The sequence below is a fragment of the Athene cunicularia genome (assembly GCF_003259725.1).
Source record: "Athene cunicularia isolate RWA chromosome 27 unlocalized genomic scaffold, athCun1 chr27_part1, whole genome shotgun sequence".
NCBI lineage: Eukaryota > Metazoa > Chordata > Aves > Strigiformes > Strigidae > Athene > Athene cunicularia.
In genome coordinates, this window is record NW_020799138.1 from 685,758 (window position 1) to 712,648 (window position 26,891).

Below are 26,891 nucleotides of genomic sequence, written 5' to 3' on the forward strand. Positions count from 1 at the left end.
GGGCAGCCAGAGAGGCCTTACAGGTTAGAAACTGCTAATTCTAGCTGCCCCTATCCTAAACCTTGTGCAGCGGAGGTTACACATTAAGAGCAGACTGGAAAAGGCCTTTTGTGCTGCTGACGTGAATCTACCACTGTGTGTGGTCATTGCAAGGTCTGGGGCCTAAAGCCATAAGAAAACTGCAGCTCAGCCCTACCTGATGAATCACGGGCAGAGCGGTGTCTGGGAGTCCATCAGTAAAAGAGAACGTTGCCCTGCAGCTTGTGCTTGGTACAGAGAAAGGGATTCTTCTCCTTCTGTGCGCACCCTCTGTTTTTCCTCAGAGTGCACCCGTTACCCTCATCAGCACTGGTTGGTGCTGCAGGTGCTAAGCATGACTGAAAGTAGGATTATCCCTGGCGGACGGGAGTCCTGACCTGCCTCCTTCTTGGGCAAACTGCAGAGATTCTGCTCCTCTGGTGACTTGCAGTCTGTGCTCCTGCTCCGTGTTTGCAGAGCAGATGCAGCGCGGTCGGAGTCTGCTCTCATTATGTCTCTCTGATTGATGAGGGACCTGCACGAGCACATACAGCCCGGAATTGCTGATGCCCTATGGATTTTTTTCTTTTCCCGCTGATCTTCTAGCTTACCAATTCAGCAGACGGAAGCAGTTGTTTTGTGCTGTCTAGCCCATGAGAAAGGGTTGGACCAACGGAAAAACTGAGTTAGGGGCGTGATTAAAGATTTGCTAATGATCAGGAAATGTCTCAGCGAACCCCGGCCAGATAGGGCAGAACATCCTCACTCCTGCTCTTCTGTTGCCATGACACGAGAATTTTGTCATTTTCCATCTACTGCTACTGTGATAATCCTCTAGGTTTTCTGTTTTTGCCCCAGCAGTGCTATTGCAAAAATGAGGTGATGAAATGGGCAGAGAAAGGGGGAGCAGCAGAACGTAGTGGCATAAAGGGGGCCAGTGAAGTTTGGGAGATGAGCAACCTCACAGTGCCATGCCCCTGTGTGCTGTGTCCTTCAGGTTTAAGCAATCCCATGTACGTCACTGTTGTTCCCACTGACTTTTTCTTTTTTTTTTTTTTTATACAAGGCTGTTTTTAATAAGACCTGAGGGATGTCTTGGGTCCAGTTTCCTCAGCATCAGCTTGATTGTTTGAGTTTGTAAATGTGGACTGAAGAGCTGCAATATTGTTCGGGGGCTCTGTGTCACCCTGGAGAAATGAAAAATGCTTAGGGCTTTTTTTTTTTTTTTTTAAAGAAATACATTTGCCATTTTCTTTTCTCCATCTGCTGCTTCTGCAGTGAGATGTGACGCTCTTTCTCTGGGACTGGCCTTTAGCATATTGTAGAGTAGGCAGTGGTGGATTTCTGAGGGCTTTGAAAGCAAAGGTATTCCAGCTTCCTACCAAGCAAAATAAATAGCTGCAGGTAACTTGGGTGCAGGATTTGCTCGAGGAAATAGCACTGCTTTAAAGCAAAAATCGTGATGGAAAGTTTTCAGCGCTACACTACAGATGACTTACTGTGGGCTCTGTGTGTGCAGCTGGGAAGACAAGGGAGCAGGGTGGTGTTTGTGGGAATTAAGGTTGGGGTTTTTTTTTTCTGCCAACTACTAGCCCAATGTACACCCACTCTGTAGCTCTGGAAAGTCCTCCTCTGTAGCCAGCCCGTGGCTGGCTGCCCATGGGGTAAAGCTGTCAGCTTTTGGTCAGAGAAGCTGGCAGGCTCTTTCTGGCTGTGCTTTTGACACAGAATTAAGAAGAAAGCTGTCTCGGAGCGGTACCATGACACTGATCCGCAGTTAGCGGAGGAGAGATGCAAACCAGCAGACGAACCGTCCTGTCCCCTGCAGCTTCCTCGCTAGCGAAGATGAAGCAGTCGGAGCAGCTCTGCTAACCTCTGAATTTTTACCGCGGATTACAACACGGCCTACGCTCCTCCAGCTCCGTGGCACATGCAGGGTGAAGATGGGCAGAGAGCTGCAGTCAGCAGGAGGATTTTGTCCGAACACCCGCTGGCTCCAGGAGCCCCAGCAGCCGTGTCCGCAGCCCGCGGAGCGCCCGGGCCCCCGCAGGCCCCCCTGCTCGCCCGTTCACGGCGCCTTTGCCCCCTCCGCCCCCTCTGTCCTTCCAGTCGCGGTTCCCATCCTCTGGAAAGCTGCGCTGGTTTGACACCGAGAGGGGATGAGCGTTTCTCTGTGCTTGGCCTAGAGGCGGACCGGCAGCCTGGCGCGGGAGGTCACACGGGGACTCCTCCAATGCCTGTGGGCGCCCACTGGGACCCAGAATTTCCCCTTTGCTGCCTCTGCTTCCTCTTCCAATGCTGCTGCTGTTATTTGTTCCCCGATAGCTGCGCATAAATCCTTGCCTTGAGATAACTGCATTAAAACTGATGGCGTGACACGGAGCTCATTGGGAGCACCCAGGGGAAGTTCTGGGCTCCTTCTAGAGTTACTAGAGAAGGAGCAGCCCCACGCCCTGACCCAATCCAGTGGCTCTCAGTGTTTCTCTGAGACAACTATTCCCACAGCAGCTCTGAACAGATAGTTTTTTAGAAAGCAGGTGGAGGTAACGCAGCAGGCTCGGGTGGCGCTTGCGGGGGCTGTGAGGTTGAAGGGGGCCGGAGGGTGGGCGGGATGGGGGGGCTGTGTCCCTCGGTCCCTGCTCCCCAGTGCCGGACAGAGTGTGCTTGGTCTCCTCACAGGAGCTCCCCTCTCCTCAGGCTGGGATGGCTTCGGTACTGGGGCAGTAAAGACAAAGGGGGGGTATTTTTAGCAGACTGAGTATTAGGCGCAAGTGTTTGCGGTGACAAGAATGGGGGTTTGGTTCTAAGAAGACAGACGGGGTGCTTCAGAAACGTGGTCTGGTGCTGTTTGGAAATGGGCTTAAACTGGAAGCTGCAATCGTGTTGGAGTTTTACATAACAATAATTCTCTGAAAGCAGGAATGCTGGTTTTCAACATTTTTTGCCCTTTCTGTAGCTTCTCCTTTTCTATTTTAATGCTGGAACTGCATTTGAGAAGATGTTAGCAGCAAACTTGACTGCCGGTCCTTAAGCCTAGTTAACAGCTTTCAATAACAGCACTTGCTTTGTCCAACCTGTTACATCTGGAGGCACACAGAGCACACCGCCTGCCTCCTGCTACGTTTTTCTGCAGAATAAATAGTTTGTGTACTGGGGGAGAACAGACCAAACCGCTTTCTTCCTGCTCTAGGGAAAAAGGTCTTTATTTCTCATGATGGTTAATTATTCCCCGGCATATTCTGTGCTTGGTTATAGGATGAATAACTCAGTTGATTGCTAATGGTGATTACCCAGAGGGTAGCACAAGAAATAACTGTGGAATTTTAAAACTGTTTCCCTCTGTGGGTGATAAGTGGGGTGTCTATTCTGTGATGGCATCGGCAGTCCACCTTACTGAGCCCTTCACACGCTTCACTCTCCAGATACTTGGATAGATTTGAGCTCTTCCTTCCTGCCTTGGTGCCCTCCTGCTCTGCAGCTCTCCCAGAACCCGTCCCAGTTGTGCTTTTTGAGTTCCCTGCCCCGCTGGCTGTGCTGGGGGAAGAGTGACGAGACCTCCAGTCACTCAGAATGCAGCAGGAGCCGCTGCTCAAGCTTCTCCGTCAGCAGTCTGACCCCTCAGAAAAGTCAGAATCACTTGTTGACCTCTGGCCGATCACGTCTCAGTTCTGATGTGTGACGCATGCAGACAGGTTCACTGGGATGAAGTATTCTTTTAAATAAATGTTTATTGCGGCTAAAAATAAATGCATCTTTGACACCTATGGCTCTTGCGGCGTATCGGAAAGAAAAGTTGCAGCCTTGAGATCAGAAATGATTTGCTTATGTCAGTTCAGAATACTACTTCAGAATACTAAAATACTTCAGAATACTAAAAGAGAAGGCATGAAAGTAGGATTTTTTTTAAAAAATTGTTTTTCTCAAAACCCCCCCCCCCCCCGAAGTGTCTAACCTTAATCTTCGTTGTCTTGACCATGTTATTCTGTAGGGTGTGAACCTGCTTCCAAGACATCTAGGTTCTGAAACAAACAGACAAAAGCAGCAGTGTGAATGTTCTGCTTTTGGTAATATTGGCAACATTTTCTCTTCCCTTTACAACAAGGGGTGGGGGGTTGCTGCTTTGCCTGCAGCCAGGCTCGGACTGGAAATGTGGCATGCCATAAGCAAACAAGTGGGAGGGAGGGTTTTCCTCTCCTGTCGCCTTGTCGCTCCCTGGTACTGAACTAGAAGAAGCGGTGGGTGTGTTACGTGGGGTGCTGTGGGGTCTGAGACGAGCTGCCCCAGCTGGGCGCTCCCCTAGACCTGGGGGTGCTCGGAGCTGGCAGGTTTGGTAAAGGCACGGTGTGGCTGGGACAGGCTGCAAGGATTACACCTTTCCCTGCAGGCAAGGCTGGACCAAAACACTGTTCAGGGCACTGGGATGGGGCAGAGGATTTAAGCAACACGAATAGTTCTTGTTTATTGGGTGATTTTACAGCCCTATTTATGGTGGGGGGACAACGCAGCCCCAGCTCTGTGTTTGCTTTGGTCTCGCGTTGGGTGCTTGGGAGTTTTCTGAGAGAACCAGACTCTGCTCCTGATTGCTTTTTTCTTTTTCTTTTCCTTTTTTTCCTCTCAATTCAGACTAGGTAGCCATGTCAGCCAAAGCCATCTCCGAGCAGACAGGGAAGGAGTTCTTGTATAAGTACATCTGCACGTCCTCTGCCATCCAGAACCGCTTCAAGTATGCCCGAGTCACCCCGGCCACCGACTGGGCACGGCTCACCCAGGACCACCCTTGGCTTCTGAGCGAGGTAAGGAGCCCGACCCCGAGCCAGCCTCTGCCCGCGAGCAGCGCTGTGCTCCGGACCTTTCCGAAGGACTGGGTGCTTCTGCCGCGTTCGTGTGCGACACCGACAGAGAAACAGGCCTTGCTTCAGGGCTGGTGTATCACCACCTAGGGAGCCTGATTATAAAATTCCGTTAGGGACTGTGAAACGCATGAGCAGAAATATCCACAGACAAGAAGCTGTTAATAACCACACAGAAGGTAAATGAGGTGAATTTAGAGCAAGCAGGTCTCCTGGGCTGCCAGTCCCCGTTCCCAAGCCCTTACTTTCAGTAACAAGGGCTGCTTTCTCCACGGCTGGCTTTTACGCTCAGTCAGGACACTGCTTAGGTTTCCTGCATCCAAGCAACATGTCAGGGAACACTTCATTTTTTGCTTTTTCTATGCACGATCTTTTATATCTCTTTACTTTTCATAGCCATGCGCTTTCTATAGAGAAAACGTATCCAGAGCTCTTTTTATTAGTGGCTCAAGCTGGCTCCCTTCCAGTCATCTATTACATGAAGTCATTGGCTGGTAGAACACGAACGTTTCACAGTCCTCCACTGACTGATGGAAGTCCTGCAGTAAGTAATTAAATGTTCCGTACTCAAGTGTGTGAGTGGAACTGCAGGAAGGCATCAGCAGTGCTTCTCAGAAGACTTGCAGAAAGCCAGAAGGGAGCAAGGCTGCTCTCTGTCCTTCAAGGCAGAGTTCTGTAGAGCTGGAAAGGGCTACAGGGCCCAGCAGAGAGACCGCGATCAGTGTTCTGTACTGCAGCGTGTTGTGGTCTGACTCTGCACTGTATGTTGTGCTGAGGCTCAGGACATACCAGGAGAATGGCACCCATTTCTATTTTTTAAAAAAATAAATATTTACAAGCTAGAGATAGGTGTGTTACCTAGGAAGAGCTCCATGGGTATCTTATAAAGAGCCACAGCACTAAATGTGGGTGCCCCTGGCCCCAGCCAGCCCCGCAGGCAGAGCGTGTGGTGACCGCGGGGGCTATGTGAGCAGCCGGCTCTCACAGCTTCTCCTGAGGAGCCTCTGCTCAGAGAAACGCGGATTTCATGATGCATCTTACCAAGACGGTTTGCAAAACTGCTGGGATGCTGTACGCTTTTCAGCTTGCTTTTTTAACAGAAAATGAGTACATATACCCCATCCTAACGGCTGCTGTGGAAGAGTTATCAAAGTTCATCAGAAAAAGCCGACACAGACTGTCACCTCGGTCTCTGATGTATACTCAGCAGAAATATGTATCCCGAGTAGAAATAAGGCAGCTCTTCTCAAACTACAGTGTAAAAATACCTCTAGGCATGTTGTACCAGGAGATGGGTTTGCCAAGAGATTAAAGAAATTCCGCAAGGACGTTTGCTGTACAGAACTTAGTTAGGTTTTTGTTTCACCATCTGCAGAGAATCGCTCCACCAAAATCACTTTCTAATGCTTCTTTCTCTTAATCTCTTGCACAATGTTGTAGCGTTTAGTGGTGAAGCCAGATCAGCTAATAAAGAGACGTGGGAAGCTCGGACTGGTTGGGATTAACCTCACTCTGGATCAGGTGAAGGTTTGGCTCAAACAGCGTCTGGGCCAAGAAACCACGGTGAGTGCTGCTTCGCAACGAAACCGTGAGACTCTCGCTCTGCCTTTTGTGCCTGCCTGCATGGCGGGAGCAGCCGGGCAGGTATCCCAGTTATCCCAGTTGTCCCAGTTATCCCAGGTACCCCTCTGGGCCATCACAGTCTAGAACACGCGTTATGCTGGTGCCAGTGTGAGTGGGAAACGGTCCCACGTGTGTGGTTCCTGCTGGTAAACAAGCACCGATAACAACACACCGTGACGTTAGCCTCTGCTCTCCGGGTCTGTGCAGGGCGTTAGTAGGGAATTGGTACCAGTTTGGAAATCCCTTCCACCTGGGGGTCAGCGGTTGACAGCTCAGGTGCCGTGTCTGCTTGGCGCAGCTGCTTCGCTTGCATACCCATGGCAGATTTAACAACTATAAAATCTGTCATAAAATCGTCCTCTTACTGCAGCCAGGCACTGGGTTTTGGCTGATGATTGAGTGTTACTTCAAGTCCTTATTTTAACTCCGTGCTGGCTTGTCGTGTTTGTTCTCCTGGGAGTGACGCCCGCGGTGCGGGAGCCGGTGCCGTTCTGCTGCCCCGGCCCTGCTGTGATGGGTTTGCTGCTGGCTCCAGCCCCGGGCCGTGCCGCCCCAAGCCCCTGAGGCCGTTATCAAAGAGCAGGCAACTGCATCTTGGGAGACTGATGGGCACTGAAATCGCTGCTTTAGCGGAAGGCAGGCACCGCCTCTGAGGGAAGGACGTGTCCAGGACTTGTCACCGGTGACCTTCGCTCCTGCAGGAGCAGCGGGTCTGTCCCATGGGCTGTGCCGGGGCGTCCCTTGAGCCAGGAAACTCGGGTGGGATAGCAGGGAAGTGCCTGCGCAGGACAGTTCTTGGGGCCTTGCTGTAGCTTCTGTCCCTGCAGGAAGAGGCTGAAGGGTTCTCCTGCTTTCCGTGCTCACTGACACCAGTTCCAGGCGAGTGCTGGGCAGAGGTCTTGGCTCGGGGGTTCCCTCACTTCTGATTTTTTCAAAGCTCCAAGAAGCAGCTCAGGCCACGGCGTTCCGTGCCGCAGTGAGCAGCGCTCTGCGCAGGTGCCTTCTCCGGGACAGGAGATGGAAAGCAGCTGCTTGGGGTAATGTGCCCTGGTAGGAAGGGGGAAGGTGACAGGCTCCTGGAACCTGGGAAGCTCAGATGTCCTGGAGCCGTAGAGCAGCGTGTCTGGCACTGACACTGCCTGACGCTGGAAAGGGAGTTTGGTTCCCCAGGAAACGCAGCGGAGAGGTGCTGGGGAGGAAGTGATTTTAGAGCAGTGTTGATTAAGTTCTCAAAGCTTGTCTTAGACTCTCATAAATGTGGATATTGGACAAGTATTTATTGGTGTTTGTCTTGTTTTCTGCCTACAGATTGCTAATGCCAAGGGAATCCTGAAGAATTTTCTGATTGAACCCTTCGTCCCTCACAAACAGGTTAGTCTACCAAATAAAGAATTAAAAAGTGCTTTTAAACGGGCTCTGACTTGCATGCAGCGTAGATGGATTGATGGAGTGGAGGCAGCAGAAGTCTGGGAGGGCGCTGCTGGGCTGACAGTGGCGAGAGCTGTGTGCAGGCGCAGCACTGGGAGCTGGTAACAGCCATGGTGGTCGCTGTGACTCTGCTGGGAGGAGGCTGCAGAGCACCGGAGAGGGTCCGAGGTGCTGGTCAAGGCAGCTGGCTGCTCCTTGAATCCGGCCCTCCCGAGGGCGGGTAACAAACTGTTGGTGTGTGACACCTCAGTTTGTGCTGGTGAAACACTCCCGCCCCGCCGTGGTTCGCGGAAAGGGTGTAATTACCCAAGGTAAGGCGCTTCCAGTGGGTGCAGGAAAGGCCCCTGGTTTGCCCTGCAGTTGTGTACGATGGGAGCGGTTTTCCCCAGAAATGGCAAGTGTTGTCCCTGGCACGTTTTGCCAGGGCGAAGCCCTCTGGGGCCCGCTGCTCCCCCTCCCACCAGCACAGCCTGTAGCAGCCCGAGGAGCGCCTGGGCCACTCCAGCGCCGCTCCCCCTTGGCAGGCGTAGCCGTGGGCTCGGTTGCCCCTTCCAGGGCGTTGCTGCAGGAGCGTCTTCTTCAGGGTCTTCTCGCTAACGTCTGTGCCTGGGTCTGTGTAGGAGGAAGAGTTCTACGTGTGCATATACGCTGCCCGGGAGGGAGACTACGTACTGTTCCACCACGAAGGGGGGGTGGATGTGGGAGACGTCGATGCCAAAGCTCAGAAGTTGCTTGTGGCGGTGGATGAAAAGCTCAATGAGTCGGATGTAAAGAAATACCTCCTGCAGCACGCGCCAGCAAATAAAAAGGAGTAAGTACAGATGCGCAGTTCCGGGCGCGGCCAGGCACCCAGAAGCTCCTCTATTTGAGTGCAACGTCCCCTCATTCCGTTTCACCCTCAAGCCTCCTCTCCTGCCCTTGCTGCTGCTCTCCGGAACACACCGCGCATCCTAAATCCTGACCTCATCCCAGCCGCCTGTGAAACTCCCGGTGTTCACAGTGCCTTGACAGCAGCACTCCTCAGTCTGCTGAAGTCTTGACCTCTGAGATGTTAGAGACACGTACTGAATTTCGATCCTTTGTGCCAGCAATGAAGAGTTTCATTTATTTAGCAGAACAGGTGGTAAGCTGCGAATCTGACTGCTAACTCAGAAATGTGCTCTCCTTTCTCCGGCCTAGCCCAAGGTGTTCTCTTGCTATTCCTACGCTTACTGCCAGCTTATCTGTAGATCTCAAAGCTGCTTCTGCATCTCCTTTAATTAGATGCCTATACCTAGTTATCTTAACATGAGTCATGATTTTTTCCAAACATAACATAATCACTGCTGGCATTGTTCAGCTCTGAAGCAGCCTGCCACAGATCTAGTTTGTTGTAGCCTCTTCCCCATCCCAGCTAACCAAGCTTAGTTCTGACCAAGATGTGTATCTGACTGAGAGACAATGATGCATTTGCTGTCTCTTGGTGAGATTAATCAGACTGAACATCTACGACAGTTGTGAGCAACTGTATTCTCAGCAGTTTGGTGGAGTGTAATTAAGATGAGTCATCAAGGTCTGTCTTTCCTTGAGTCATCACGGAGGCTTCTTCCAGAGAAGATGAATGAGAACGAAAGAAATTGATACAGAGTAGATTTGCAGATTGCTGCTAATATAAATGAGGCAGAGCAGGCTGTGCGTTATATCTGGCTGCTCTAATGGACTTGTGTTGAATTTTTTTTACAGCATCTTGGCGAGCTTCATCTGTGGCCTGTTCAACCTTTATGAAGATCTGTATTTCACATACCTCGAGATCAATCCATTAGGTAACAGACACTCTGGGGAGCGGGACTTTCTGTTCTAGAAGAATGAAATGTGTACTTTATCCTTCTCTGTGTTACGTGGTTTGCGACCATGCCAGGTGACATGCAAAAAGTGGCTGTGACGTGCCCTGGAGCTATTAGCTGAGTGAATCCAAAATGAGGACTGCAGGTGCTCTCTGCTGCTTCATTTCCTGGTGGAAATGGAAAATTCAGTCTGAACTGAAGAACGTAAAAATTGCTCTGTTGGATCAGAACAAAAGAGCGCCTGAGCCAGGGCCTGGTCCATGACCATGGTCATTAATTAATTCTGAAGGGAACTCTCAGGGTTTGGTAAATACCGATGTGGAGGAAGGGGAACAAAGGTGGCCTAGATTTTGTGATGATCAGTGTATGGTGTCAGATTTTGTAAGTCTGTAATGCATGTCTCTGTATAAAACAGAGCTAATTCTGGTACTTTTTTCAAATGCAGTGGTGACTAAGGATGGTGTCTACATCCTTGATTTGGCCGCGAAGATCGATGCAACTGCTGACTACATCTGCAAAGTGAAATGGGGGGATGTGGAGTTCCCCCCTCCCTTTGGCAGGGAAGCTTACCCAGAGGCAAGTAACATCCCACTCCGGCCCAAATCCCTCTGTTGTGGATACAGGATTAATTCCTTGTTGCTTCTCTGTCCGTGGCACTGAGGTTTTCCTCTCCTGGGGGCTTTGTGGCCGTGTTTCAAGTAGCCCGGTGTTGCCACCCATGCGGAGAGCCCGTGCAAGCTCTGTACAGGTTGCTGTAGCACTAGCACTTCCCGCAGTCACACTCAGAACTGCAGTTGTTTTCCATCTCTGCCTGGGTGTTGTTTCAGTTCTTTAATTCAGAATTGACTTTTTTTTTTAAATGGAGGCTTGTATTTAACTTCATTCAGCCCTGTGCCAAAGCTCTGTACTTGTACGACTCTGTCTTACATGGTTCTTGCCTGCACTGCTGCCCTGTCAGCATCGATATTTTTTGTGGGAGCGCTGGTTCTTGGCTGCCTCGTGGCAGCTGATGCTCCCTCATGTTTCAGTTATTGTTTCCGAGAGTAGAAGTTGTGTGCAAAGTCTGCATGTGAGTGTGAATCCAGAGAAAATTGCCATCTCTCAGACTTCGAAGTAAGAAGATGTTAATATACCTGTTTTCCTGAAAAGCGATGGCCACGAAGCGGCCTGCAGGCGGACTTGTTCTAAAGCCACAAGCGCCCGTTCCCTCTCAGAATTCCCTGGGTGCAGACTGGCTGCACAAGCACTGCTCCCTGCAGAGCCCCCCAGCAGCTTCAAAAGCTTCTGGGAGTAGAGTGCTCTCCTTAACTGTTCTGTTACTTGTTTCAGGTGACTGTTCTACTGTTTCCAAAAGGATTTCTGTCCTGACTTTTTAATTTTAATAATTACAACCGTGCTTTGGTTGGGGAAGGTTTTTGTAACATGGCCAGGAAATCCATTTAGCCATTTCTCTCCATGTAGCTTGCTGGATGCCAGCACTTAACTCAATTTGCTCTTAAAAGGATTAGTGCAGTTTTTTTGTGTCTCTGAATCATCCCTCTGCAAGTCACTGAAGGTTACTGTGGCAGTGTCTTTGCTGAGAATTTTAATGAACTCCCAGTGAAGTGCTTCTCAACAGGCAGGCACACTGACACAGGGACACCATGTTGAGCCAAATTACAGCGCTCTCGGTGATTACATTCTTGGCTGCCACACAGCCAGAGTCTGTGGCCATGGGTGTGTTGATTTTTTTTAAAAAAATTTCCTCTAGTCTCAGTCTGCAGAAAAGGTCATAACAAGACTTTTCAGTTCAGATCCTGTGACTGTTGTATGTGGAACCGTGAAACCCTGGAGCTTCCCAGGGCTGGCTGGGCAGCGGAGGGAAGGGTCCCTGTCTGTGGAAGGCCAGTGTGCTGCAGCTCGGTGAAACACAGCCGGCGCTCGCCTGCGTTGCCAAAGTGTTTCATGTGCAGACAGGAAAAATCTCCTTCTGGATCTGCACTCTACAAATGAAGTAATATCGGGTTTATTTCTAGCAATCCCTTGTGACCTCACCTGGGACAAGCAGGAGACAAACCAGCAGGCCTTATCAGGCCACATATTCTTTGGAGGGTCTGATTATTTTTTTTCCCCAAGAAAGAATGAAAATGTGTGTATGCTCAGGTTGATCCCCTTGGAGTTTGTTACAGAGAATGGTGCAAGCTCTCTAGATCCGGTCCCGTTTCAGTGTTGTGTACTGGAGAACGCCCAGCACAGATCAGCCCTGCGGGCTGGGGCTGGGTCTGTCCCTTACAAAGGTGGCGTTTGTTGTCCCGCTCCCCCCTCAGTTGGAGCTGACGGGAGGTGTGGGAGCTCTGCATGTCCAGATGGGCCCAGCACTGCGAACCCTCTGCTTTGGAGAAGGAGGCTGAGGAAGGAAGTTAAACTGTGCTGCTCTGTCTGCAGGAAGCCTACATCGCTGATCTGGACGCGAAGAGTGGAGCCAGCCTGAAGCTCACCATTCTCAACCCCAAGGGCAGGATCTGGACCATGGTGGCTGGCGGTGGTGCCTCTGTGGTTTACAGGTAACAGGAATCAAGGTTTCTGGAGAGGGGGGGTGCATTTACACTGCTGGAAGAAAATAATTGATGTAGCCTCTGGAAGGGAGACTCTTCTAAAGCCATCTTTCCCGCACCGTGACTGCTGGGGACCTCCTCCAAATGAAGATGCTGTGCAGATTTCTCCCCAGGCTGTGGAGTGTAGTGTCCCTTAGAGAGAATTTCATTCTGGGAGGTTATGGTTTCTTTATGACTTGGAAAGGAACAAGCTGGCTGGAAGCTCTTCGTGGTAATATCGTTGCTGTGGTAGTCACCGAGTTCCCATCGTGTAGGGAGTATAACAGGATTGACCACGACTGGCACCAAGAGAGCAGCGTTTTTTTCCACAGACAGTGTCCTCTCTCTGTTACAGTCCCACTTTCACAGGGATTTGGAATGCTTTATTAGGACTTTTACAGTGACTCCAAAATTATAACTAATCCCTAAATGACTTCTTTCTTTCCTCACAGTGACACCATTTGTGACCTGGGGGGGGTGAATGAACTGGCTAACTACGGGGAGTACTCGGGAGCCCCAAGTGAGCAGCAGACCTATGACTATGCTAAGACTATTCTCTCCCTCATGACACGAGAGAAGCACCCTGAAGGTAAGGGAGTCACTGCAATTCCAGAGCTGCTCAGCTGCGTACGGGGGCAAAAAAACTGAACAAATCTGGGCTGTTGCTATGCTTAGACCTCCCTGGCAGAGCTTTTAATGTACTGCTGCCTTCCGAGTGAAATGGGGATGGGTTTCTGTCAGCTCTTGTTTCAGAGACGGGAGCAAACGTGGCTTGATTGATTCTTGGTGGAAAAATTCTTGCTTGAACTTTCCAGGCTCTGCTAAACACAACTTGCTGCAAACTATTGGCTAGCCTGAACTGCTGCATTGTTGCACTTTATGTCCAAAACTCCTTCATGATCTTAGAGTACGCTGCGCTCTTAAAACAGTTTTATGCATGTTTCTTCCCTCAGGTAAAATCCTGATCATTGGAGGCAGCATTGCCAACTTCACCAATGTAGCAGCTACTTTTAAAGTAAGTGACTACGCAGGAGCGTCAGCAAATGCCCCAGTCGCCGGCCCCGAGCACCTCCCAGCTCAGGGGGACGGGGTGAGCGTCGGGCTGCCCAGCTCACCTCTCCTCTGTGTTTCTTTTAGGGCATCGTGAGAGCAATTAAGGATTACCAAGGCCCTCTGAAGGAGCACGAGGTGAGGATCTTCGTGCGAAGAGGAGGCCCCAACTACCAGGAAGGATTACGTGTCATGGGAGAAGTTGGTAAGGACCAACCCTTTCCTTAAGTTTTGTTCTGGCATCCTGTTCTCCCAGCTGCTTGCTGCTGAGCCTTGCCAGGGTTAAGGGCCTCCTTTGGCAGAGGCTCCCCGCCGAGGCTCACTGTTCTTGTGTGCACACGCAGGGAAGACCACGGGGATCCCCATCCATGTCTTCGGCACGGAGACGCACATGACCGCCATCGTGGGCATGGCGCTGGGCCACCGGCCCATCCCCAACCAGCCGCCGGCCGCAGCCCACACCGCCAACTTCCTCCTCAACGCCAGCGGCAGCCCCTCGGTGAGTCCTTCTCCCCTGGGAAGGGGGAAACTCCTGAAGGCAGCTTCCCCTGTCCGAACAGGCAGGAAACGGATCTCGGCCACCATTGTATTTGTGCAAAGCTCTGGGGAACTGAAGGGACTCTGCCTGTGTGGTTTATCACCCCAACATCCCTCCCAACATCCACCTCGCTCCTGCAGAAACGTGACCCATCAAAACCAAGAGTGTGACTCTTGCATCTGCTGGGACCTTGGTCATTTAGGAGTTTTCCCTCACTTGACTGAAATGGGCCGATCTCAGAATTACCTTTGGTTTTCTTTGTAGCCTAGCATAGCCAGAGTGGCCATCCTCCCTGCCTGCTCCGGGCCATAGTGGCACCGTTCCTTACTGACTTGGGCTTCTGAATCTTTCAGACTCCAGCACCAAGCAGAACAGCTTCCTTCTCAGAGTCCAAACCAGACGATATTGCTCCAGCCAAGAAGGCAAAACCAACAGCACCTCTTGGTAAGTCCAGCACTGGAAATGATTGCTCCTAAAGACAGAATATGGCCTAGTCTAATGCTTTTTTCATGATATAAAGGGAAACAATTTTGTGGTACCTGTCTATCTCCGTTTTGAATTTAAGTGCTTGTAGAATGTTGTCACTTGTTGCGTGGATAAGCTCGTACACGAGGTGAGTCAGAGCTGCCTTGATCTGGGGTGTCCCTTTGAAGGGAGCAGCACGGTTTGAGATCTCCAGCCTCCCCACGTGCCCTTGCACAAGGCCGTGGGCAGCAGGGCAGAGTCCCCGCGCTGTGGCTGCTGCACCGAGGCCAGTTCGGTCCCTCGGGGTGTGCCCGGGGGATGCTCTGGAATTCCGGGTGTGGGTGTTCGGAGAGTCCCTCCTGGTCCCTGCTGCAGCCTCCTGGCCAAGCCCTCGGCGGTCGGTCAGGACGGTGGGAGCTGGGACGTGCTCCCCACACACTCAGGGTCAGAGGCTCTGTGTTGTGTGTTTTTGTTGGGGGCTTTGTCTCGTTTTTTAGTTTGAGGGGGGTTTCTTTACTGAAGCCTGTAGGAAGCTTCTTCAGCATGGTGATGTGCAAGAGCTTTGGCAGCCTTTTGCTTGTATTTGTTGGAAGCCTTATTGGGTAAGAGCACGTTGTGTGGGGATAAAACAACAAACAGCAGAGCTGGGCAGGGACAGAATGTGGTAACGTCCCGTCCTCCTCCCTCGAATGTGAGGAGACAGTTGCCTCGTTTGCAACAGCATGACATGATGACAGCAAGGTTCAGATCCAATCCCGCTGAAACGCATCGCAAAACCCGCTCCTGCTCTCTTAGTCATTGTGCACAGAGTTCTGCATGAGCAGTGCTTCAAAAAGATGTTGGAAACGCACATCGTGGAGCTTTGCAGCACAGGGAACTGCCACCTGAACCTGAAATGTGTTTGTGCTGGGATCAGCAAAAAGTTTCTAGACAGCAAAATGCAAAATTTTGATGTCCAGGTATTGGAGAGGAAGTATGGCGGAGAGTGCTCGAGTTGTTTGTTAACAAGAGCAGAAGCCAAAAGGCCCGAGTGCTGTGGGGAGGAGGGTGCCCTGCTCCTGGGGTGACAGCAGCCAGCTGTCATTGCTGCATGAGTGATTCTCTCTTTAACAGATTCAATCCCAGCTTCAAGACCTGGTTCAGGTAGGACACGTGTGAATAGCTGAATGTGCCTGGCCTTGCTGGCAGCTGACTTTTTTTTAGTTCTTGGTTTTGTTGCTGTTTTTTCTCTCCAAAAGTTTGCAGTGTTTTCTGGCCCTTCCCTTCCCTCCTGCCCAGCATATTTAGCTATCACCGTATGAACTTTTAATCTGTTTTTTTCTCAAGTGCAGATCACATACTCCTTTGCACAAAAACTTACTATTCCTGGGGAAGAGAGGGACAGGTCTCAAACTTTTAATTTTTCTTTCCTTTCCCCTGACAATCATTGCGGAGAAAAACAGATTTAGGCATATTGTGGAAAGCTCTGTTATCTTTGCTTTCGAAAAGAAGGAATCACTAACCGTGCCTGATAACTGGCGTTTTGTTTCAAAGGGAAACAAAATAGTGCAGGTGCTGTGCTTATGAGCCGTGAAGGGCACAGAAAAGTCACTGAGTGAACTAAATGTTCTTGTTGCCGTATCAGTTCAGCAAACCATTAAAGCTTGTGCTCAGTGAAGTTATGGGCACTTTAAGCACTCCCTTGAGCTCTGTGCTGGATGGGAATAAACTGCTGAATCAGGGTGGAAGCAGAGTTTCGAGCCATCTGCCCTGTTGTAAGAAGAGGGGCAGTAGAAGGGGAAGTCCCAGATTCCCCCTCGTGTGGTCTCGGACAAATAGCATCACCTCTCTGGCCTGCGTTCCTGTTTCTATGAGTACTAACGTTACCTCCCTGCAGGTACCTGCAAGAAAAATGGAATTTTTCCGGGTAGGCAGCTTCCTAATAACAAGTCATGTGGCAGTGCATCTAAACTGTGAACGTGTAGGGTTGGAGAACAGGGACTGATTTCTTGTTAAAGCCAGAAGAACGGTATCCTGTTTAATCCCTAATGCTGTTTGCCTTTGATTCAAATCCAAAAAGAAATTAGTGGTAGAGTTGGCATCAGCAGGTGGATCAGCTGTGAGTTCTTAAAGAGTTTTAAAATGAACTCTGCCTGGAGTCAAAGGGAGGGACTCAGCGTTTTGCTGGTGGTGTAAGTATGCTTTGGGCCAAGAGGCCATCCTCCCTAGCTGAACTGTTGCCTTTCCTGTGACTCTGTCCCCTGAAAGTCAAGTTTTGGGCCAATTCTGGGAGCCGTCAGGTTTGTGTTGGATTTTGATCATCAGAAAAACCTGAAAACAAAAGCTGAGTACATAGAGCTCCTTTTGCTTTCTGTGTCCTCTCCATTTCCTGCTTTTCTTTTTATTTCCTGTCGGTGCCCTGACAAACACAGCAGGCAAGCCTCCCGCTCTCCCAGACCTAGGCCATATGCAGATCAATACAACTCCAAGTTCCCTTCCTCTTCAGCTTTTCAGAATAAAACTACCTGGGAGGAACGTGAGTGGCCCATGCCAGAAGAGGAAGAGGCAGTTCTCTCCTCTCACACCAGCTCCCCCCTGTGACTAAGCACTTGCCCATTCTGGGAAACCCAAACCCTGGCTGTTGTGTTCACGCTCCCGGGCAGGGGGATGCTGCTTCATCTACGGTTTCTTCCTTAATCTGGACAGTGTGGCTACTGCCTCCTGCAGTTCACCTCTCGGGTTCAGTTTGGAGGGAGGGGAAGATGCTTGTCTGGGAGACTTTCAGCAGACACTTGGCAAAGTTGCAGCTTTTGTCTTGCACAGATGTCCCTTTTGATTTTTTTTTTTTCTTTTTTCCCCTCTCTCTGAGCAGGTAAAGCCACAACCCTGTTCAGCCGTCACACCAAAGCCATCATCTGGGGGATGCAGACACGGGCTGTGCAAGGAATGCTGGACTTTGATTATATTTGTTCCCGGGACGAACCTTCAGTAGCTGCCATGGTCTATCCATTCACGTAAGTCACCTGTGTTGATGAGTTATTTTTCTGACTGCTCCCCTCGATTCCTCCTCTTCCAGTCTCTGCTGTTCTCTGGTGTAGCTCTGCCCTAGTCACCATCTCTGCTTTAGCACCTTCCCGTGCCCCTTCCACCACCGGGTTGGCTTTACAGACTGGTTCCTCTTTCCCTCAAGCATTGATTTCGGGCTGCTGGGTTGAAGCAGCTTAATGTTACCACATCCCTTCGGTCCCCTTTCATGCTCTTCCAAAGGCTGTCCAGATTCTGTTCCCTCAGCAGGTGAGGAAAGCGTGACTAGCTGGGCTCTGACAGCCCACTGGCCAGCAGAGGCAGCAAGGCCCTGTAAGGTTTCTCCCACTCATCTCCTGTTGGCTGCACACTTGTCTGGGACCTCTTGATTTGTGCCTGCAGTAGCTGGAATTTTCCCCTCCAAATATTAGCCAGAATTGGAGCAGCTCTGCTCATAAAGCAGTCTGTCTGTCACATAGCCAAACAAAACTGAAGAAAAAAAAAAAAAAAAGAATAAAAGTCCTGTTCATCTTGCTCATACGCTTTCCTATAGTGGCCGCAGCTCCTCAGCAGGCAGGAGGGCTGCGGATCTGTCGGTGGGATGGAGAGGTCTCTCTGGTGCTCGCCCCCTTCTCCCCTGTGCCCCAGCTCTCGGGTGTTCCGCGCCGCCCGCGGAGCTGCTCTGGTGTTGCACCTCACGGGGGGTCTCCCTGTCACACGGGGAAGGAGCGAGAAGGAAAGTGGCTGTCTGGGCTGCTGCCGAGACAGGGACTGGGAGCCCCTGCAAAGGCAGGGTGTTGTTTCATTTCTGTGGTATTTACAGACGTCCGGGTTAGCTGATGTCTAATCAGCCTTTGTCCTGCAGGGGGTTTGTCTCTTGACAGTTAAGTACCTTGGACTGTTAGTCTGCAGCTCTGATGATAATTGCAGCTCTAATACCTTCTCAGCAAGTGCAAACCTCGGGGTACTCAAAGCGAGTGCAGGCACAGCCACATCTGTAGATGAGTGGCAACCCCTCACAGTGTCGTGGTTGTTTAATGAAGAAAAAGCAACAGGGATTGTAAGTTCAAGGCTGCCTGTAAGTCCCTGATTCTGCTTGACCTTTTGGAGGAAGCCAGGCTGGCAGAACCTGGAATGTTCAATCACAAATGTACCGGTGTGGGAGCAGAGCCCCTGTCTCTACACTCTCAAATGACTGAGCGGTGGAGCCTCAGTCGAGCACCTGCCATACATAAAAGACGAGACCAAGCTCTCCCAGGCGTGTCTCCTTCAGCGCGTCTGGGGCAGGGGGTAGAGCCTCACCGTAGCACAACTGGCCCTCGCGCTGCTGTCCTGGCTGTTCACCACAGATACTGGTTTCCTTTTCCCCCAGTCTGGTATTTGTTCCAGTCCAGTAACGCAGCTTTGCATGCATCTCATTCATTACTCTTTCTGTGCCTCATTCTGTCTTCCAGCTTGGAGTAGAATTGAGGCTCTGGTAACTTCACTGTGGGAGAGCTTATTCATCTTGCTGGATGCCTCTGTCCCCATTAGCCCGTCTCCTTCCATATGCTGCTCTGTTCTATTCTCTGAAGAACCTTCTGCTGTTAGTATGGTCCCTCCCCATGTACGCTCACTTGCTAGTGAGTGTCTCACAGTCAGTCTTGGTGTCTGAGAACTGGGGTTTGTAAACTCCTGTCTGCATGCACTGTATCCCTCTGTCTTCCCAGTAGCCTTGAGGGTCAGGGCGTTTTCATCTTCTCCTCCACAGTGGTGACCACAGGCAGAAGTTCTACTGGGGCCACAAAGAAATCCTGATCCCAGTCTACAAGAACATGTCGGATGCCATGAGGAAGCACCCAGAGGTGGATGTTCTCATTAACTTTGCGTCTCTGCGCTCTGCTTACGACAGCACTGTTGAAACCATGAACTATCCACAGGTGAGTGAGGGGTCTAGAAGAAGCCCAAGAAGAGAAGGAAGATCCTGTCAGCAGGGCACTAGTGTTTCTTAAACTGTGATGGCATTAGAAAATTGTTTTGGTCCTCCAACTTGGCAGATAAATACCTCCATTCAAACTCCTTGTAGACTCTAAGGAGGATACTGGAGTTGCACAGCAAATCTAATGCTGGACTTGCAGTCGGTGTAAGAGGAACTCGGCACCTCTTGGGTAGGAGTAATTCCTTTGGGAATTACTGCTCTAATGTGCAGGGGGGAGAAAAAAAATTCCCGGCCTCCCAGAGGGGGAGGCAGAAGCTGGGGTGCGGGGCAGTTCGTTAGGGTGCTGTCACTGAGGGGCACGAACGGTTCCCTTTATCCCGATGCAGATCCGCACCATCGCCATTATAGCCGAGGGCATTCCAGAGGCCCTGACACGAAAACTGATCAAGACAGCTGATAAAAAGGGAGTCACTATCATTGGGCCTGCAACTGTAAGTACTGCTGACGCCCTCTTTCTCCTTGGGTCCCTCTGTCTTAACTGTCAGATCGGCTTTCTCTGAAGGACAGAGTGTACCCTACGATCTGTTTTGTCCTCAGTCACACAAAGTGCGTGTTAGTTTCTCATTTTAAGGTCACCTTGTTTGTATAAATACTGACAAGACTGTCTTACAGAAATGTTCCTAAGTTTCATGTATATTTTAAAGGGCCCTACGTCTTTCTCTAATTTTCTTGTAGGTTGGTGGGATCAAACCAGGTTGCTTTAAAATAGGCAACACAGGAGGCATGCTGGATAACATCTTGGCATCAAAACTGTACCGCCCCGGCAGTGTGGCTTATGTTTCGCGGTCTGGAGGAATGTCCAATGAGCTCAACAACATCATTTCCCGAACCACTGATGGGGTCTATGAAGGGGTGGCCATTGGGGGAGACAGGTAGGAGTCTGCATCTTCAACCAAGACACCATTTTTAAAGTCAGTCAATGGAAGAATTGTTGGTAATTTGGCTGTTAATTTTCCTTCTCTCAGAAAAGTTTATGAAACAGATTTAACTTCTACCATTTTCCCTGTATTCTACCCAGATACCCTGGATCAACTTTTATGGATCACGTCTTGCGTTACGAGGATACTCCAGGAGTGAAAATGATTGTAGTGCTTGGAGAGGTGAGTGACACCAGTTCACTCCTATCTGAGAAATACCCACGTGTTTTGTTTTGGGAGCATCTGGCCTTGGCTGCAAGGATGCTAAATAACAGCTACAGATAAGTGGCAGCTATTCAGACTGTTCTTGAATATCCAAGTTTTTATTTCATGCTTCTTTAATCAGAAGAAACTGAATGTATCCCAGACAAGCAGTCTCCTCTACTTTAAAAATAAAAAAGGAGGCTTTGTTCTGAGACTTCAGCTGTTATTCAGTGAAAAAGGGGGGGCAAAAATCCAAGTGATGCTTCCATGTGCCCGTCTTGATCTGGTTTCTACAAAAGTCCAGTTTTGAACCAACTCGGCTCTTTCTTTCTGCAGATTGGAGGCACAGAGGAGTATAAGATCTGCAGAGGTATTAAAGAAGGTCGCATCACCAAGCCGGTGGTGTGCTGGTGTATTGGGACTTGTGCCACCATGTTCTCTTCAGAGGTATGTGCAAAAACGGAGGCAAATGCCTAAAATAAAAATGTATTACAACAGGAATAAAAAAACCCCAACTTTTCTTACTGTGCCTAAACCTTCCAGAATTGCCAGCAGCAACTTAACATGCAGAAGTTACTAACTACAAATGATAAAAAGCTTTTTGTGCTTCTGTAGTCTGCCACTGGAGATTCCAAGGGATTCTCTGTGCTGTAAAGGGAGCCCACAGATCCCAGGGAAAGCAACAGACCGTAATAGCCACCTGCTCCTGCAGTGGGAACGGAAAAGATGCGTGTTAAGCAGCTCTGGAGAGGGAGGAATTTAGGGAGGATGAGCCTGGAGTGATTCCAGGTCAGAAAAGGCTCTGCATATCGCAGTGCTGACTGTGGTTCCCACCAGGAGTTCTGTTAGCCCCAGAAGGGAGGCAGATCTGCTGTTCCTCTGTCACCACTTCCCTAGGCAGTTCTTTACTGTTTTACTCTCTGCAGGTAAACAACTTGTATTCCTCACTGCTCGCTCTCTCTGATTTGTAGGTGCAGTTTGGCCATGCAGGAGCCTGTGCCAACCAGGCTTCCGAAACTGCTGTCGCAAAGAATCAAGCCTTGAAGGAAGCTGGTGTGTTTGTTCCCCGGAGTTTCGATGAGCTGGGAGAGGTCATTCAGTAAGTCACACTAACGGGCCCTTCAGCAGCAGACAGAGGGTGTTAGGGCCCTGGTTCTAGGCTGATAAAAGGCCATGTTCCTGCTTAAGGAAAGCAGCATCTATTCAGTATGGGTTTTTAAGGTCTAGATTAAGCCCATCTCACTTGTATCTCTGAAAAGGACTTAAGTTAATAAGTGGATTCTCCCCCAGGTCTGTCTACCAGGATCTTGTGGCCAAAAGAGTGATCGAACCAGCTGAGGAAGTGCCTCCTCCAACTGTGCCAATGGATTACTCCTGGGCAAGGGTGAGCTGTGGTGTTTTATCTGCTTTTTGGTTCCTTAGAAACTAGACGGCATGTCTGCTGTGAATCCAGACACTTGTGGTGATAACGGTGGTGTTTCAGGGTTTCATCTGGCGCTTCATAGTGTTATCTGAGGTCACTGGCCATGCCCGTTCTAGGCTGTGGAAGCTGCTCTGAGGGCAAGCTTCAGGCATTGTTTTTAGACCACTGTGCCTTTTGCTTCTAATGTGGAATGTTTAAAATCCCACCTTTTGTGCTGCGATTTCAGGAGCTGGGTCTGATCCGCAAACCCGCTTCCTTTATGACAAGCATCTGTGACGAGAGAGGTCAGGAGCTGATTTATGCTGGGATGCCAATCACTGAGGTCTTCAAAGAAGAGATGGGAATTGGAGGGGTTCTGGGCCTGCTCTGGTTTCAAAGGAGGTGAGGCAGCTTTTTGTGAAAGCTCCCAAATTGGCTTGACGTTTTTCTTGTTTATTAGTAGGCTTTTAAGCACAAAAGTAACTCCAGGATTCCTTTGTGAATGTAGATTCACTGGAAATGCCATCCCTATACCCCCTCCTCTGAGACCACATCAGCATTTCAAGGCTTCATACAGCATGTTTTAGCCTTGGGATGAAGTTTTCCACAAGATTTGTGGTGCACTGAGGGAATTTCTCTATTCTAGGCCTGTTTCACACTATCTGACTACTCGTTTAGTGTAATTGTCACCTCAACTCTAGGGAAAGTGGGGACTTCCCAGACATTCGCTGACCAGCCTGCAGGGAACTTTCTGAACGGCAGAAGTTTGCTGCCTTCCCCAATTTCACTAGAGCACTCCTGGCACTAAGCTGGAGTCTGGCTCGGCAGAACAGGAGGGACAGAACTGCAGCACAGGCCGATGAGAAAGACATTAGGATGCACTGATGGGCACTGAGACCCTGCAGCTCCCCTTCTCTGTTCTACTTTAAAGCACACACCTAAAGCGAAAGCCACTCTCCAGTAGAACACTGAGTGTCTTTTCAGTTTTCTTTACAAGAAATGACCCGAGTCTCTCCTGCTCAGGCTACCCAAGTACGCCTGCCAGTTCATCGAGATGTGTCTGATGGTAACAGCAGATCACGGGCCCGCTGTGTCTGGAGCCCACAACACCATCGTCTGTGCAAGAGCTGGAAAAGATCTTGTCTCGAGTCTCACTTCAGGCCTTCTTACCATTGTAAGTACCAAATAGCCAGAAGATTTCGCTCTCTTACTCATCGCTCGGTCTAGGTTTTATTACTATTAAGATTTAGACTGGCTGCAGAGCCATCTGTGTTGTGTTTACCCACACGGAACTTCTGTTGAGTTCAACTCTAATAGCTTGGTGCTCTAGGTTTAAACCTAGTCTGTTTTTCTAGTAAGCAAGACTACTTCGATGTCTCATTTGAGTTTAGAAATATTTTGTAGAGGCCAAATTTCTGTCAGCATTGTTCCTGTATGGTTGCCTAGACTCTTCCAAGACTGACAAGTAAAAATGTGACTAAAACAGACTTTAGGCTGCACTTCCTCCCACGCTCTGTCCCTAGCGGGGATGCGTTGGCTAAGTATTGGCACTGGGTTATAAACAGATGCTTTATCTCGGGTGCCTCCCTAACTTTAATTTCATGAATGCCACAGTGATAGGCAGGGCAAATGGGGAAGATAATCCTGTGCTTGTTTTGTACCTGAACGGTGGAGCCCTTTGCCGTAATTCCCTCTGTGTTGCACGCAGGGTGACCGGTTTGGTGGAGCACTGGATGCTGCTGCTAAAATGTTCAGCAAAGCCTTCGACAGTGGGATTATCCCTATGGAGTTTGTGAATAAGATGAAGAAAGAAGGGAAGCTGATCATGGGCATCGGACACAGAGTCAAATCCGTAAGAAACCTGCACGAGTACAACTCATAGGGGTTTTTTACCAAAGGGTGGGGGAGAGACAAAACCAAAGGGAAGAAAATTATCAACTTTGAGGCAGCTGTTGGCCAAATTCTCCTCAGCCTGCAATAGTAAAGCTTATGGCGAGTACCTGTGTAAGGGCAACACCAGTGACTCTAATGTTCTTAACTTGCAGATAAACAACCCAGACATGAGAGTTCAGATCCTCAAAGACTACGTGAAGCAGCATTTCCCTGCCACCCCACTGCTGGACTATGCACTTGAAGTAGAAAAAATTACAACTTCTAAGGTGAAATGCGCTAGTATTTAGCATCTCCTGAGCACTCCTCCTTACTGAGAGAAAAGTGACCAGGGGTTAATACTGTATTTTAATTGCAGTGCTTCATAAATGGTTGCTGGGGTTTGGTTTTTTTCTATGGTAGACTTGAGGCCAAGTACAACTACGGTTTGGTAAGGCTGAAGACATTTGTTGGACACCAGGGAAATGCTGAAAAAACCAAAAGCCATTATCTGTGTCCTCCCCTGTCCGCACTGGAACTGCTGTGCTCTTTAAATGTGAGGCAGAGCTGGCCCCTGCGATGGGCTGTGGCAGACAATCTGCTTTGAACTAAACACAGGCCCACTGTCGGGGCTGGTTTTCCATCACTCCCAAGCGTGGCTCTTGCTCAAGTTGCTGAGCAGCCTCTATCCCTGGGCTGTGTGCCCACAATTTTGGGCAGCCCTCAAATTACCCTTGAGGATGGAAGTTGCCAGGTTGTAGTCGGCGGCCTTGTTTTTGCAGGACGCGAGTGAGAGGCATGACACACACCACAGTCAAGCTCTCACGTTTATTAGAAAAACAAGTCCTTATCTAGTCTTGTGACAGCAAATCTGCGTGTTGCTCTGGCCCATGCTCATTTCAAAAACTCGTTCCCCTCGGCACTTTCAACAAGTGCTACTAAGCGTGCACAAGCAGTAGATAAATTTCTGCTTTGTTATTCTGAAGATTCCTTTCTTATCTGTTTCTCCCCTAACGAGCAAAAATACTTTTGCTTTTAGCCGTCGTTAATCTAGACGCAGTTAGTCTTCTAACACAAGTGCGTCATTAATTTAGACATCGTTAATCTTCAGCTTGAATGCTGATGACACTTTTACATTGTCAATGATGCAGGGGGTTTGTGACCCGGCATACGCGCCCACACCAGGTGAATATCATTTGCCACTGTTAACATCTTTATGGGGGTGTGTTTTCATTTCCTGCAGAAACCAAACCTTATCCTGAATGTAGATGGCTTTATTGGAGTTGCCTTTGTTGACGTACTCAGGAATTGTGGCTCTTTCACACGGTAAGTAGGTAGTGGGCTGTTCCTCTTATGTCATGGTCCTGTAAAAATGATGGGAGCCGTACTGCCAGCTCCCATGGGCCAGGATTTCAGGAGGGTATCGTGAAGGAAATGTAGCCTGGACCCCGGAGAAGAAAGCTTTCACATGAGCTTGGTGCTGCCACCAGCACTAGAGCAGACTCCTAGCCTTTCAAAGATTGATTTTTTAAATAGATCACTATGAGGGACTACTTAAATTTGTTTTCTTTTGCAGGGAAGAAGCAGATGAATATATTGATATAGGAGCTCTTAATGGCATCTTTGTACTAGGCAGGAGTATGGGATTCATTGGTAAGTTTGCCACGTTCCTGCCCCTCCACCCCACCAGGGGCTGACAGATGTGAACCTCTGGGGGACTCAGCCTCTAACACCAGTTGTAGGAAATCAGAAATCAAAGTGGCTTCAAAGCAAAGATGAGGAACAGGAGTTTTGTAACGTAAACTGCTTCTGTTTTAGGACACTACCTGGATCAGAAGAGACTGAAGCAAGGTCTGTACCGTCACCCGTGGGATGACATATCCTACGTTTTACCAGAGCACATGACCATGTGAGAACCTGCAGTATTGCCTCGGAGTGTCACTTCGAGAGGACAGAAGCCTGCACAGAGGACAGCCACAAATGGGACTTTGACGCATAAAGGCCATTGGTACAGACATGGAGCTGTCTGGTCAAACTGTGCACAGCAACTGTTTTATAGTAATAGAAACTTACTCTAATAAAAACCAAAACTTGTGATATTCCACGTGTTACCTGCTGTATTTAATACTGTCTCTCACCCTTTTACTTTTTCTACTCTTCATTTTGTTTCCAGACAAGATTTTAAGGGGTTTGGGTGGGGGGTGGGAGTTTTGCTGTGCAGTCTTACTGAACTTGTGAAGGTCTGTTAGTCTGGTAACAAGCTGTAACTTTTCCCAGTAGAGGGGGAAGTACCCATCATTCCCATAAACCATGATTTGGGTATTTTGTTTTTGTCGTTGCTGGTTGTTTTTCAATTTGTTTCCCGTGTTCTCATCTTCAGTCTGATTGTATCCCGAATAGTGGGATAACTGCTGATGTATAACCAGTGTTACTCAAACTCTGGTGTAGTAATTTAAAGTGTAAAGTTGTAACATACTGCTGTTAAAACTGTGAAACTACATGTATTCCGGTGTCTGTATTTATGCAAACAACTTCTCCTTTGCTATTAGATTGCTGGTATATGGAATGTCACTCACGTTATCTGCAGATACAGATATAATCTCAGTAATCTTCAGCGTCCTACTTGTCTGTGTATTGTAACCGAGCTCAAATAAATGATACACTACTAATTTATTTGTTTTCTGCTTCTGGATTTCTAAAAGGTGGTCCTGAGCAGTGTCTGAGGCCACTGTGTGACAGGCTGGGAACCAGTGCTTTAACGGAACAGAAGCAACCCTTGCTCCTCTCGTGGTGTCTCTGATGTAAAAGGGGGGAAATACAAGCAGACAGCATAGAGGCTTATCCTAAAGGTGACTTTTAGCGAGGGGGAGAGGAAAGAGGTTGGCTAGAATTGATACATCACTACTGTGCTGTATAGTGAACGCTGAACAATCAACCCCAGCTCGCTTCACTCGGCTGGAGCGAGGGGATTCCCCACGCGGAGTCCCTTCCCTGCAGCGCTGAGAGAAACCAGCAGAAAGGCGAGCTCGGGGCTGCGGGCGCGGCGCGGGCCCGTGGTGCTGAGCCGCGGGGCTCGCTGCCGGAGGCGCCGCCGCCCCCTTCGCTCACGGGAGCGTGGCGGGGACACTCACCTCGCTCGCCTGCCCGCTC

The 26,891-nt window shown here is 49.6% G+C and overlaps 1 protein-coding gene across 3 annotated transcripts; it reads left to right on the forward strand.

Annotated features, from left to right (window-relative positions):
- ACLY (ATP citrate lyase) lies at positions 1-26,414 on the forward strand. Of its 3 annotated transcripts, none has more exons than XM_026864687.1 (29): positions 1-23; positions 4,642-4,811; positions 6,309-6,431; positions 7,800-7,862; positions 8,540-8,730; positions 9,642-9,721; positions 10,188-10,318; positions 12,167-12,285; positions 12,768-12,904; positions 13,269-13,330; positions 13,453-13,570; positions 13,710-13,864; positions 14,257-14,347; positions 15,482-15,511; positions 17,220-17,361; positions 19,122-19,290; positions 19,676-19,780; positions 20,025-20,221; positions 20,368-20,449; positions 20,807-20,917; positions 21,442-21,569; positions 21,761-21,854; positions 22,120-22,274; positions 22,896-23,046; positions 23,581-23,724; positions 23,918-24,031; positions 24,985-25,067; positions 25,318-25,394; positions 25,560-26,414. In XM_026864687.1, the coding sequence occupies exons 2-29, from the start codon at positions 4,653-4,655 to the stop codon at positions 25,652-25,654; spliced, it is 3,306 nt and encodes a 1,101-aa protein (XP_026720488.1). In that variant the 5' UTR covers positions 1-23; positions 4,642-4,652; the 3' UTR covers positions 25,655-26,414. The 3 variants fall into 3 exon arrangements, with proteins under 3 accessions (XP_026720488.1, XP_026720490.1, XP_026720489.1); XM_026864688.1 differs by lacking the exon at positions 1-23 and adding an exon at positions 4,061-4,082; XM_026864689.1 differs by lacking the exon at positions 15,482-15,511.
- Positions 26,415-26,891: the final 477 nt, after the last annotated feature.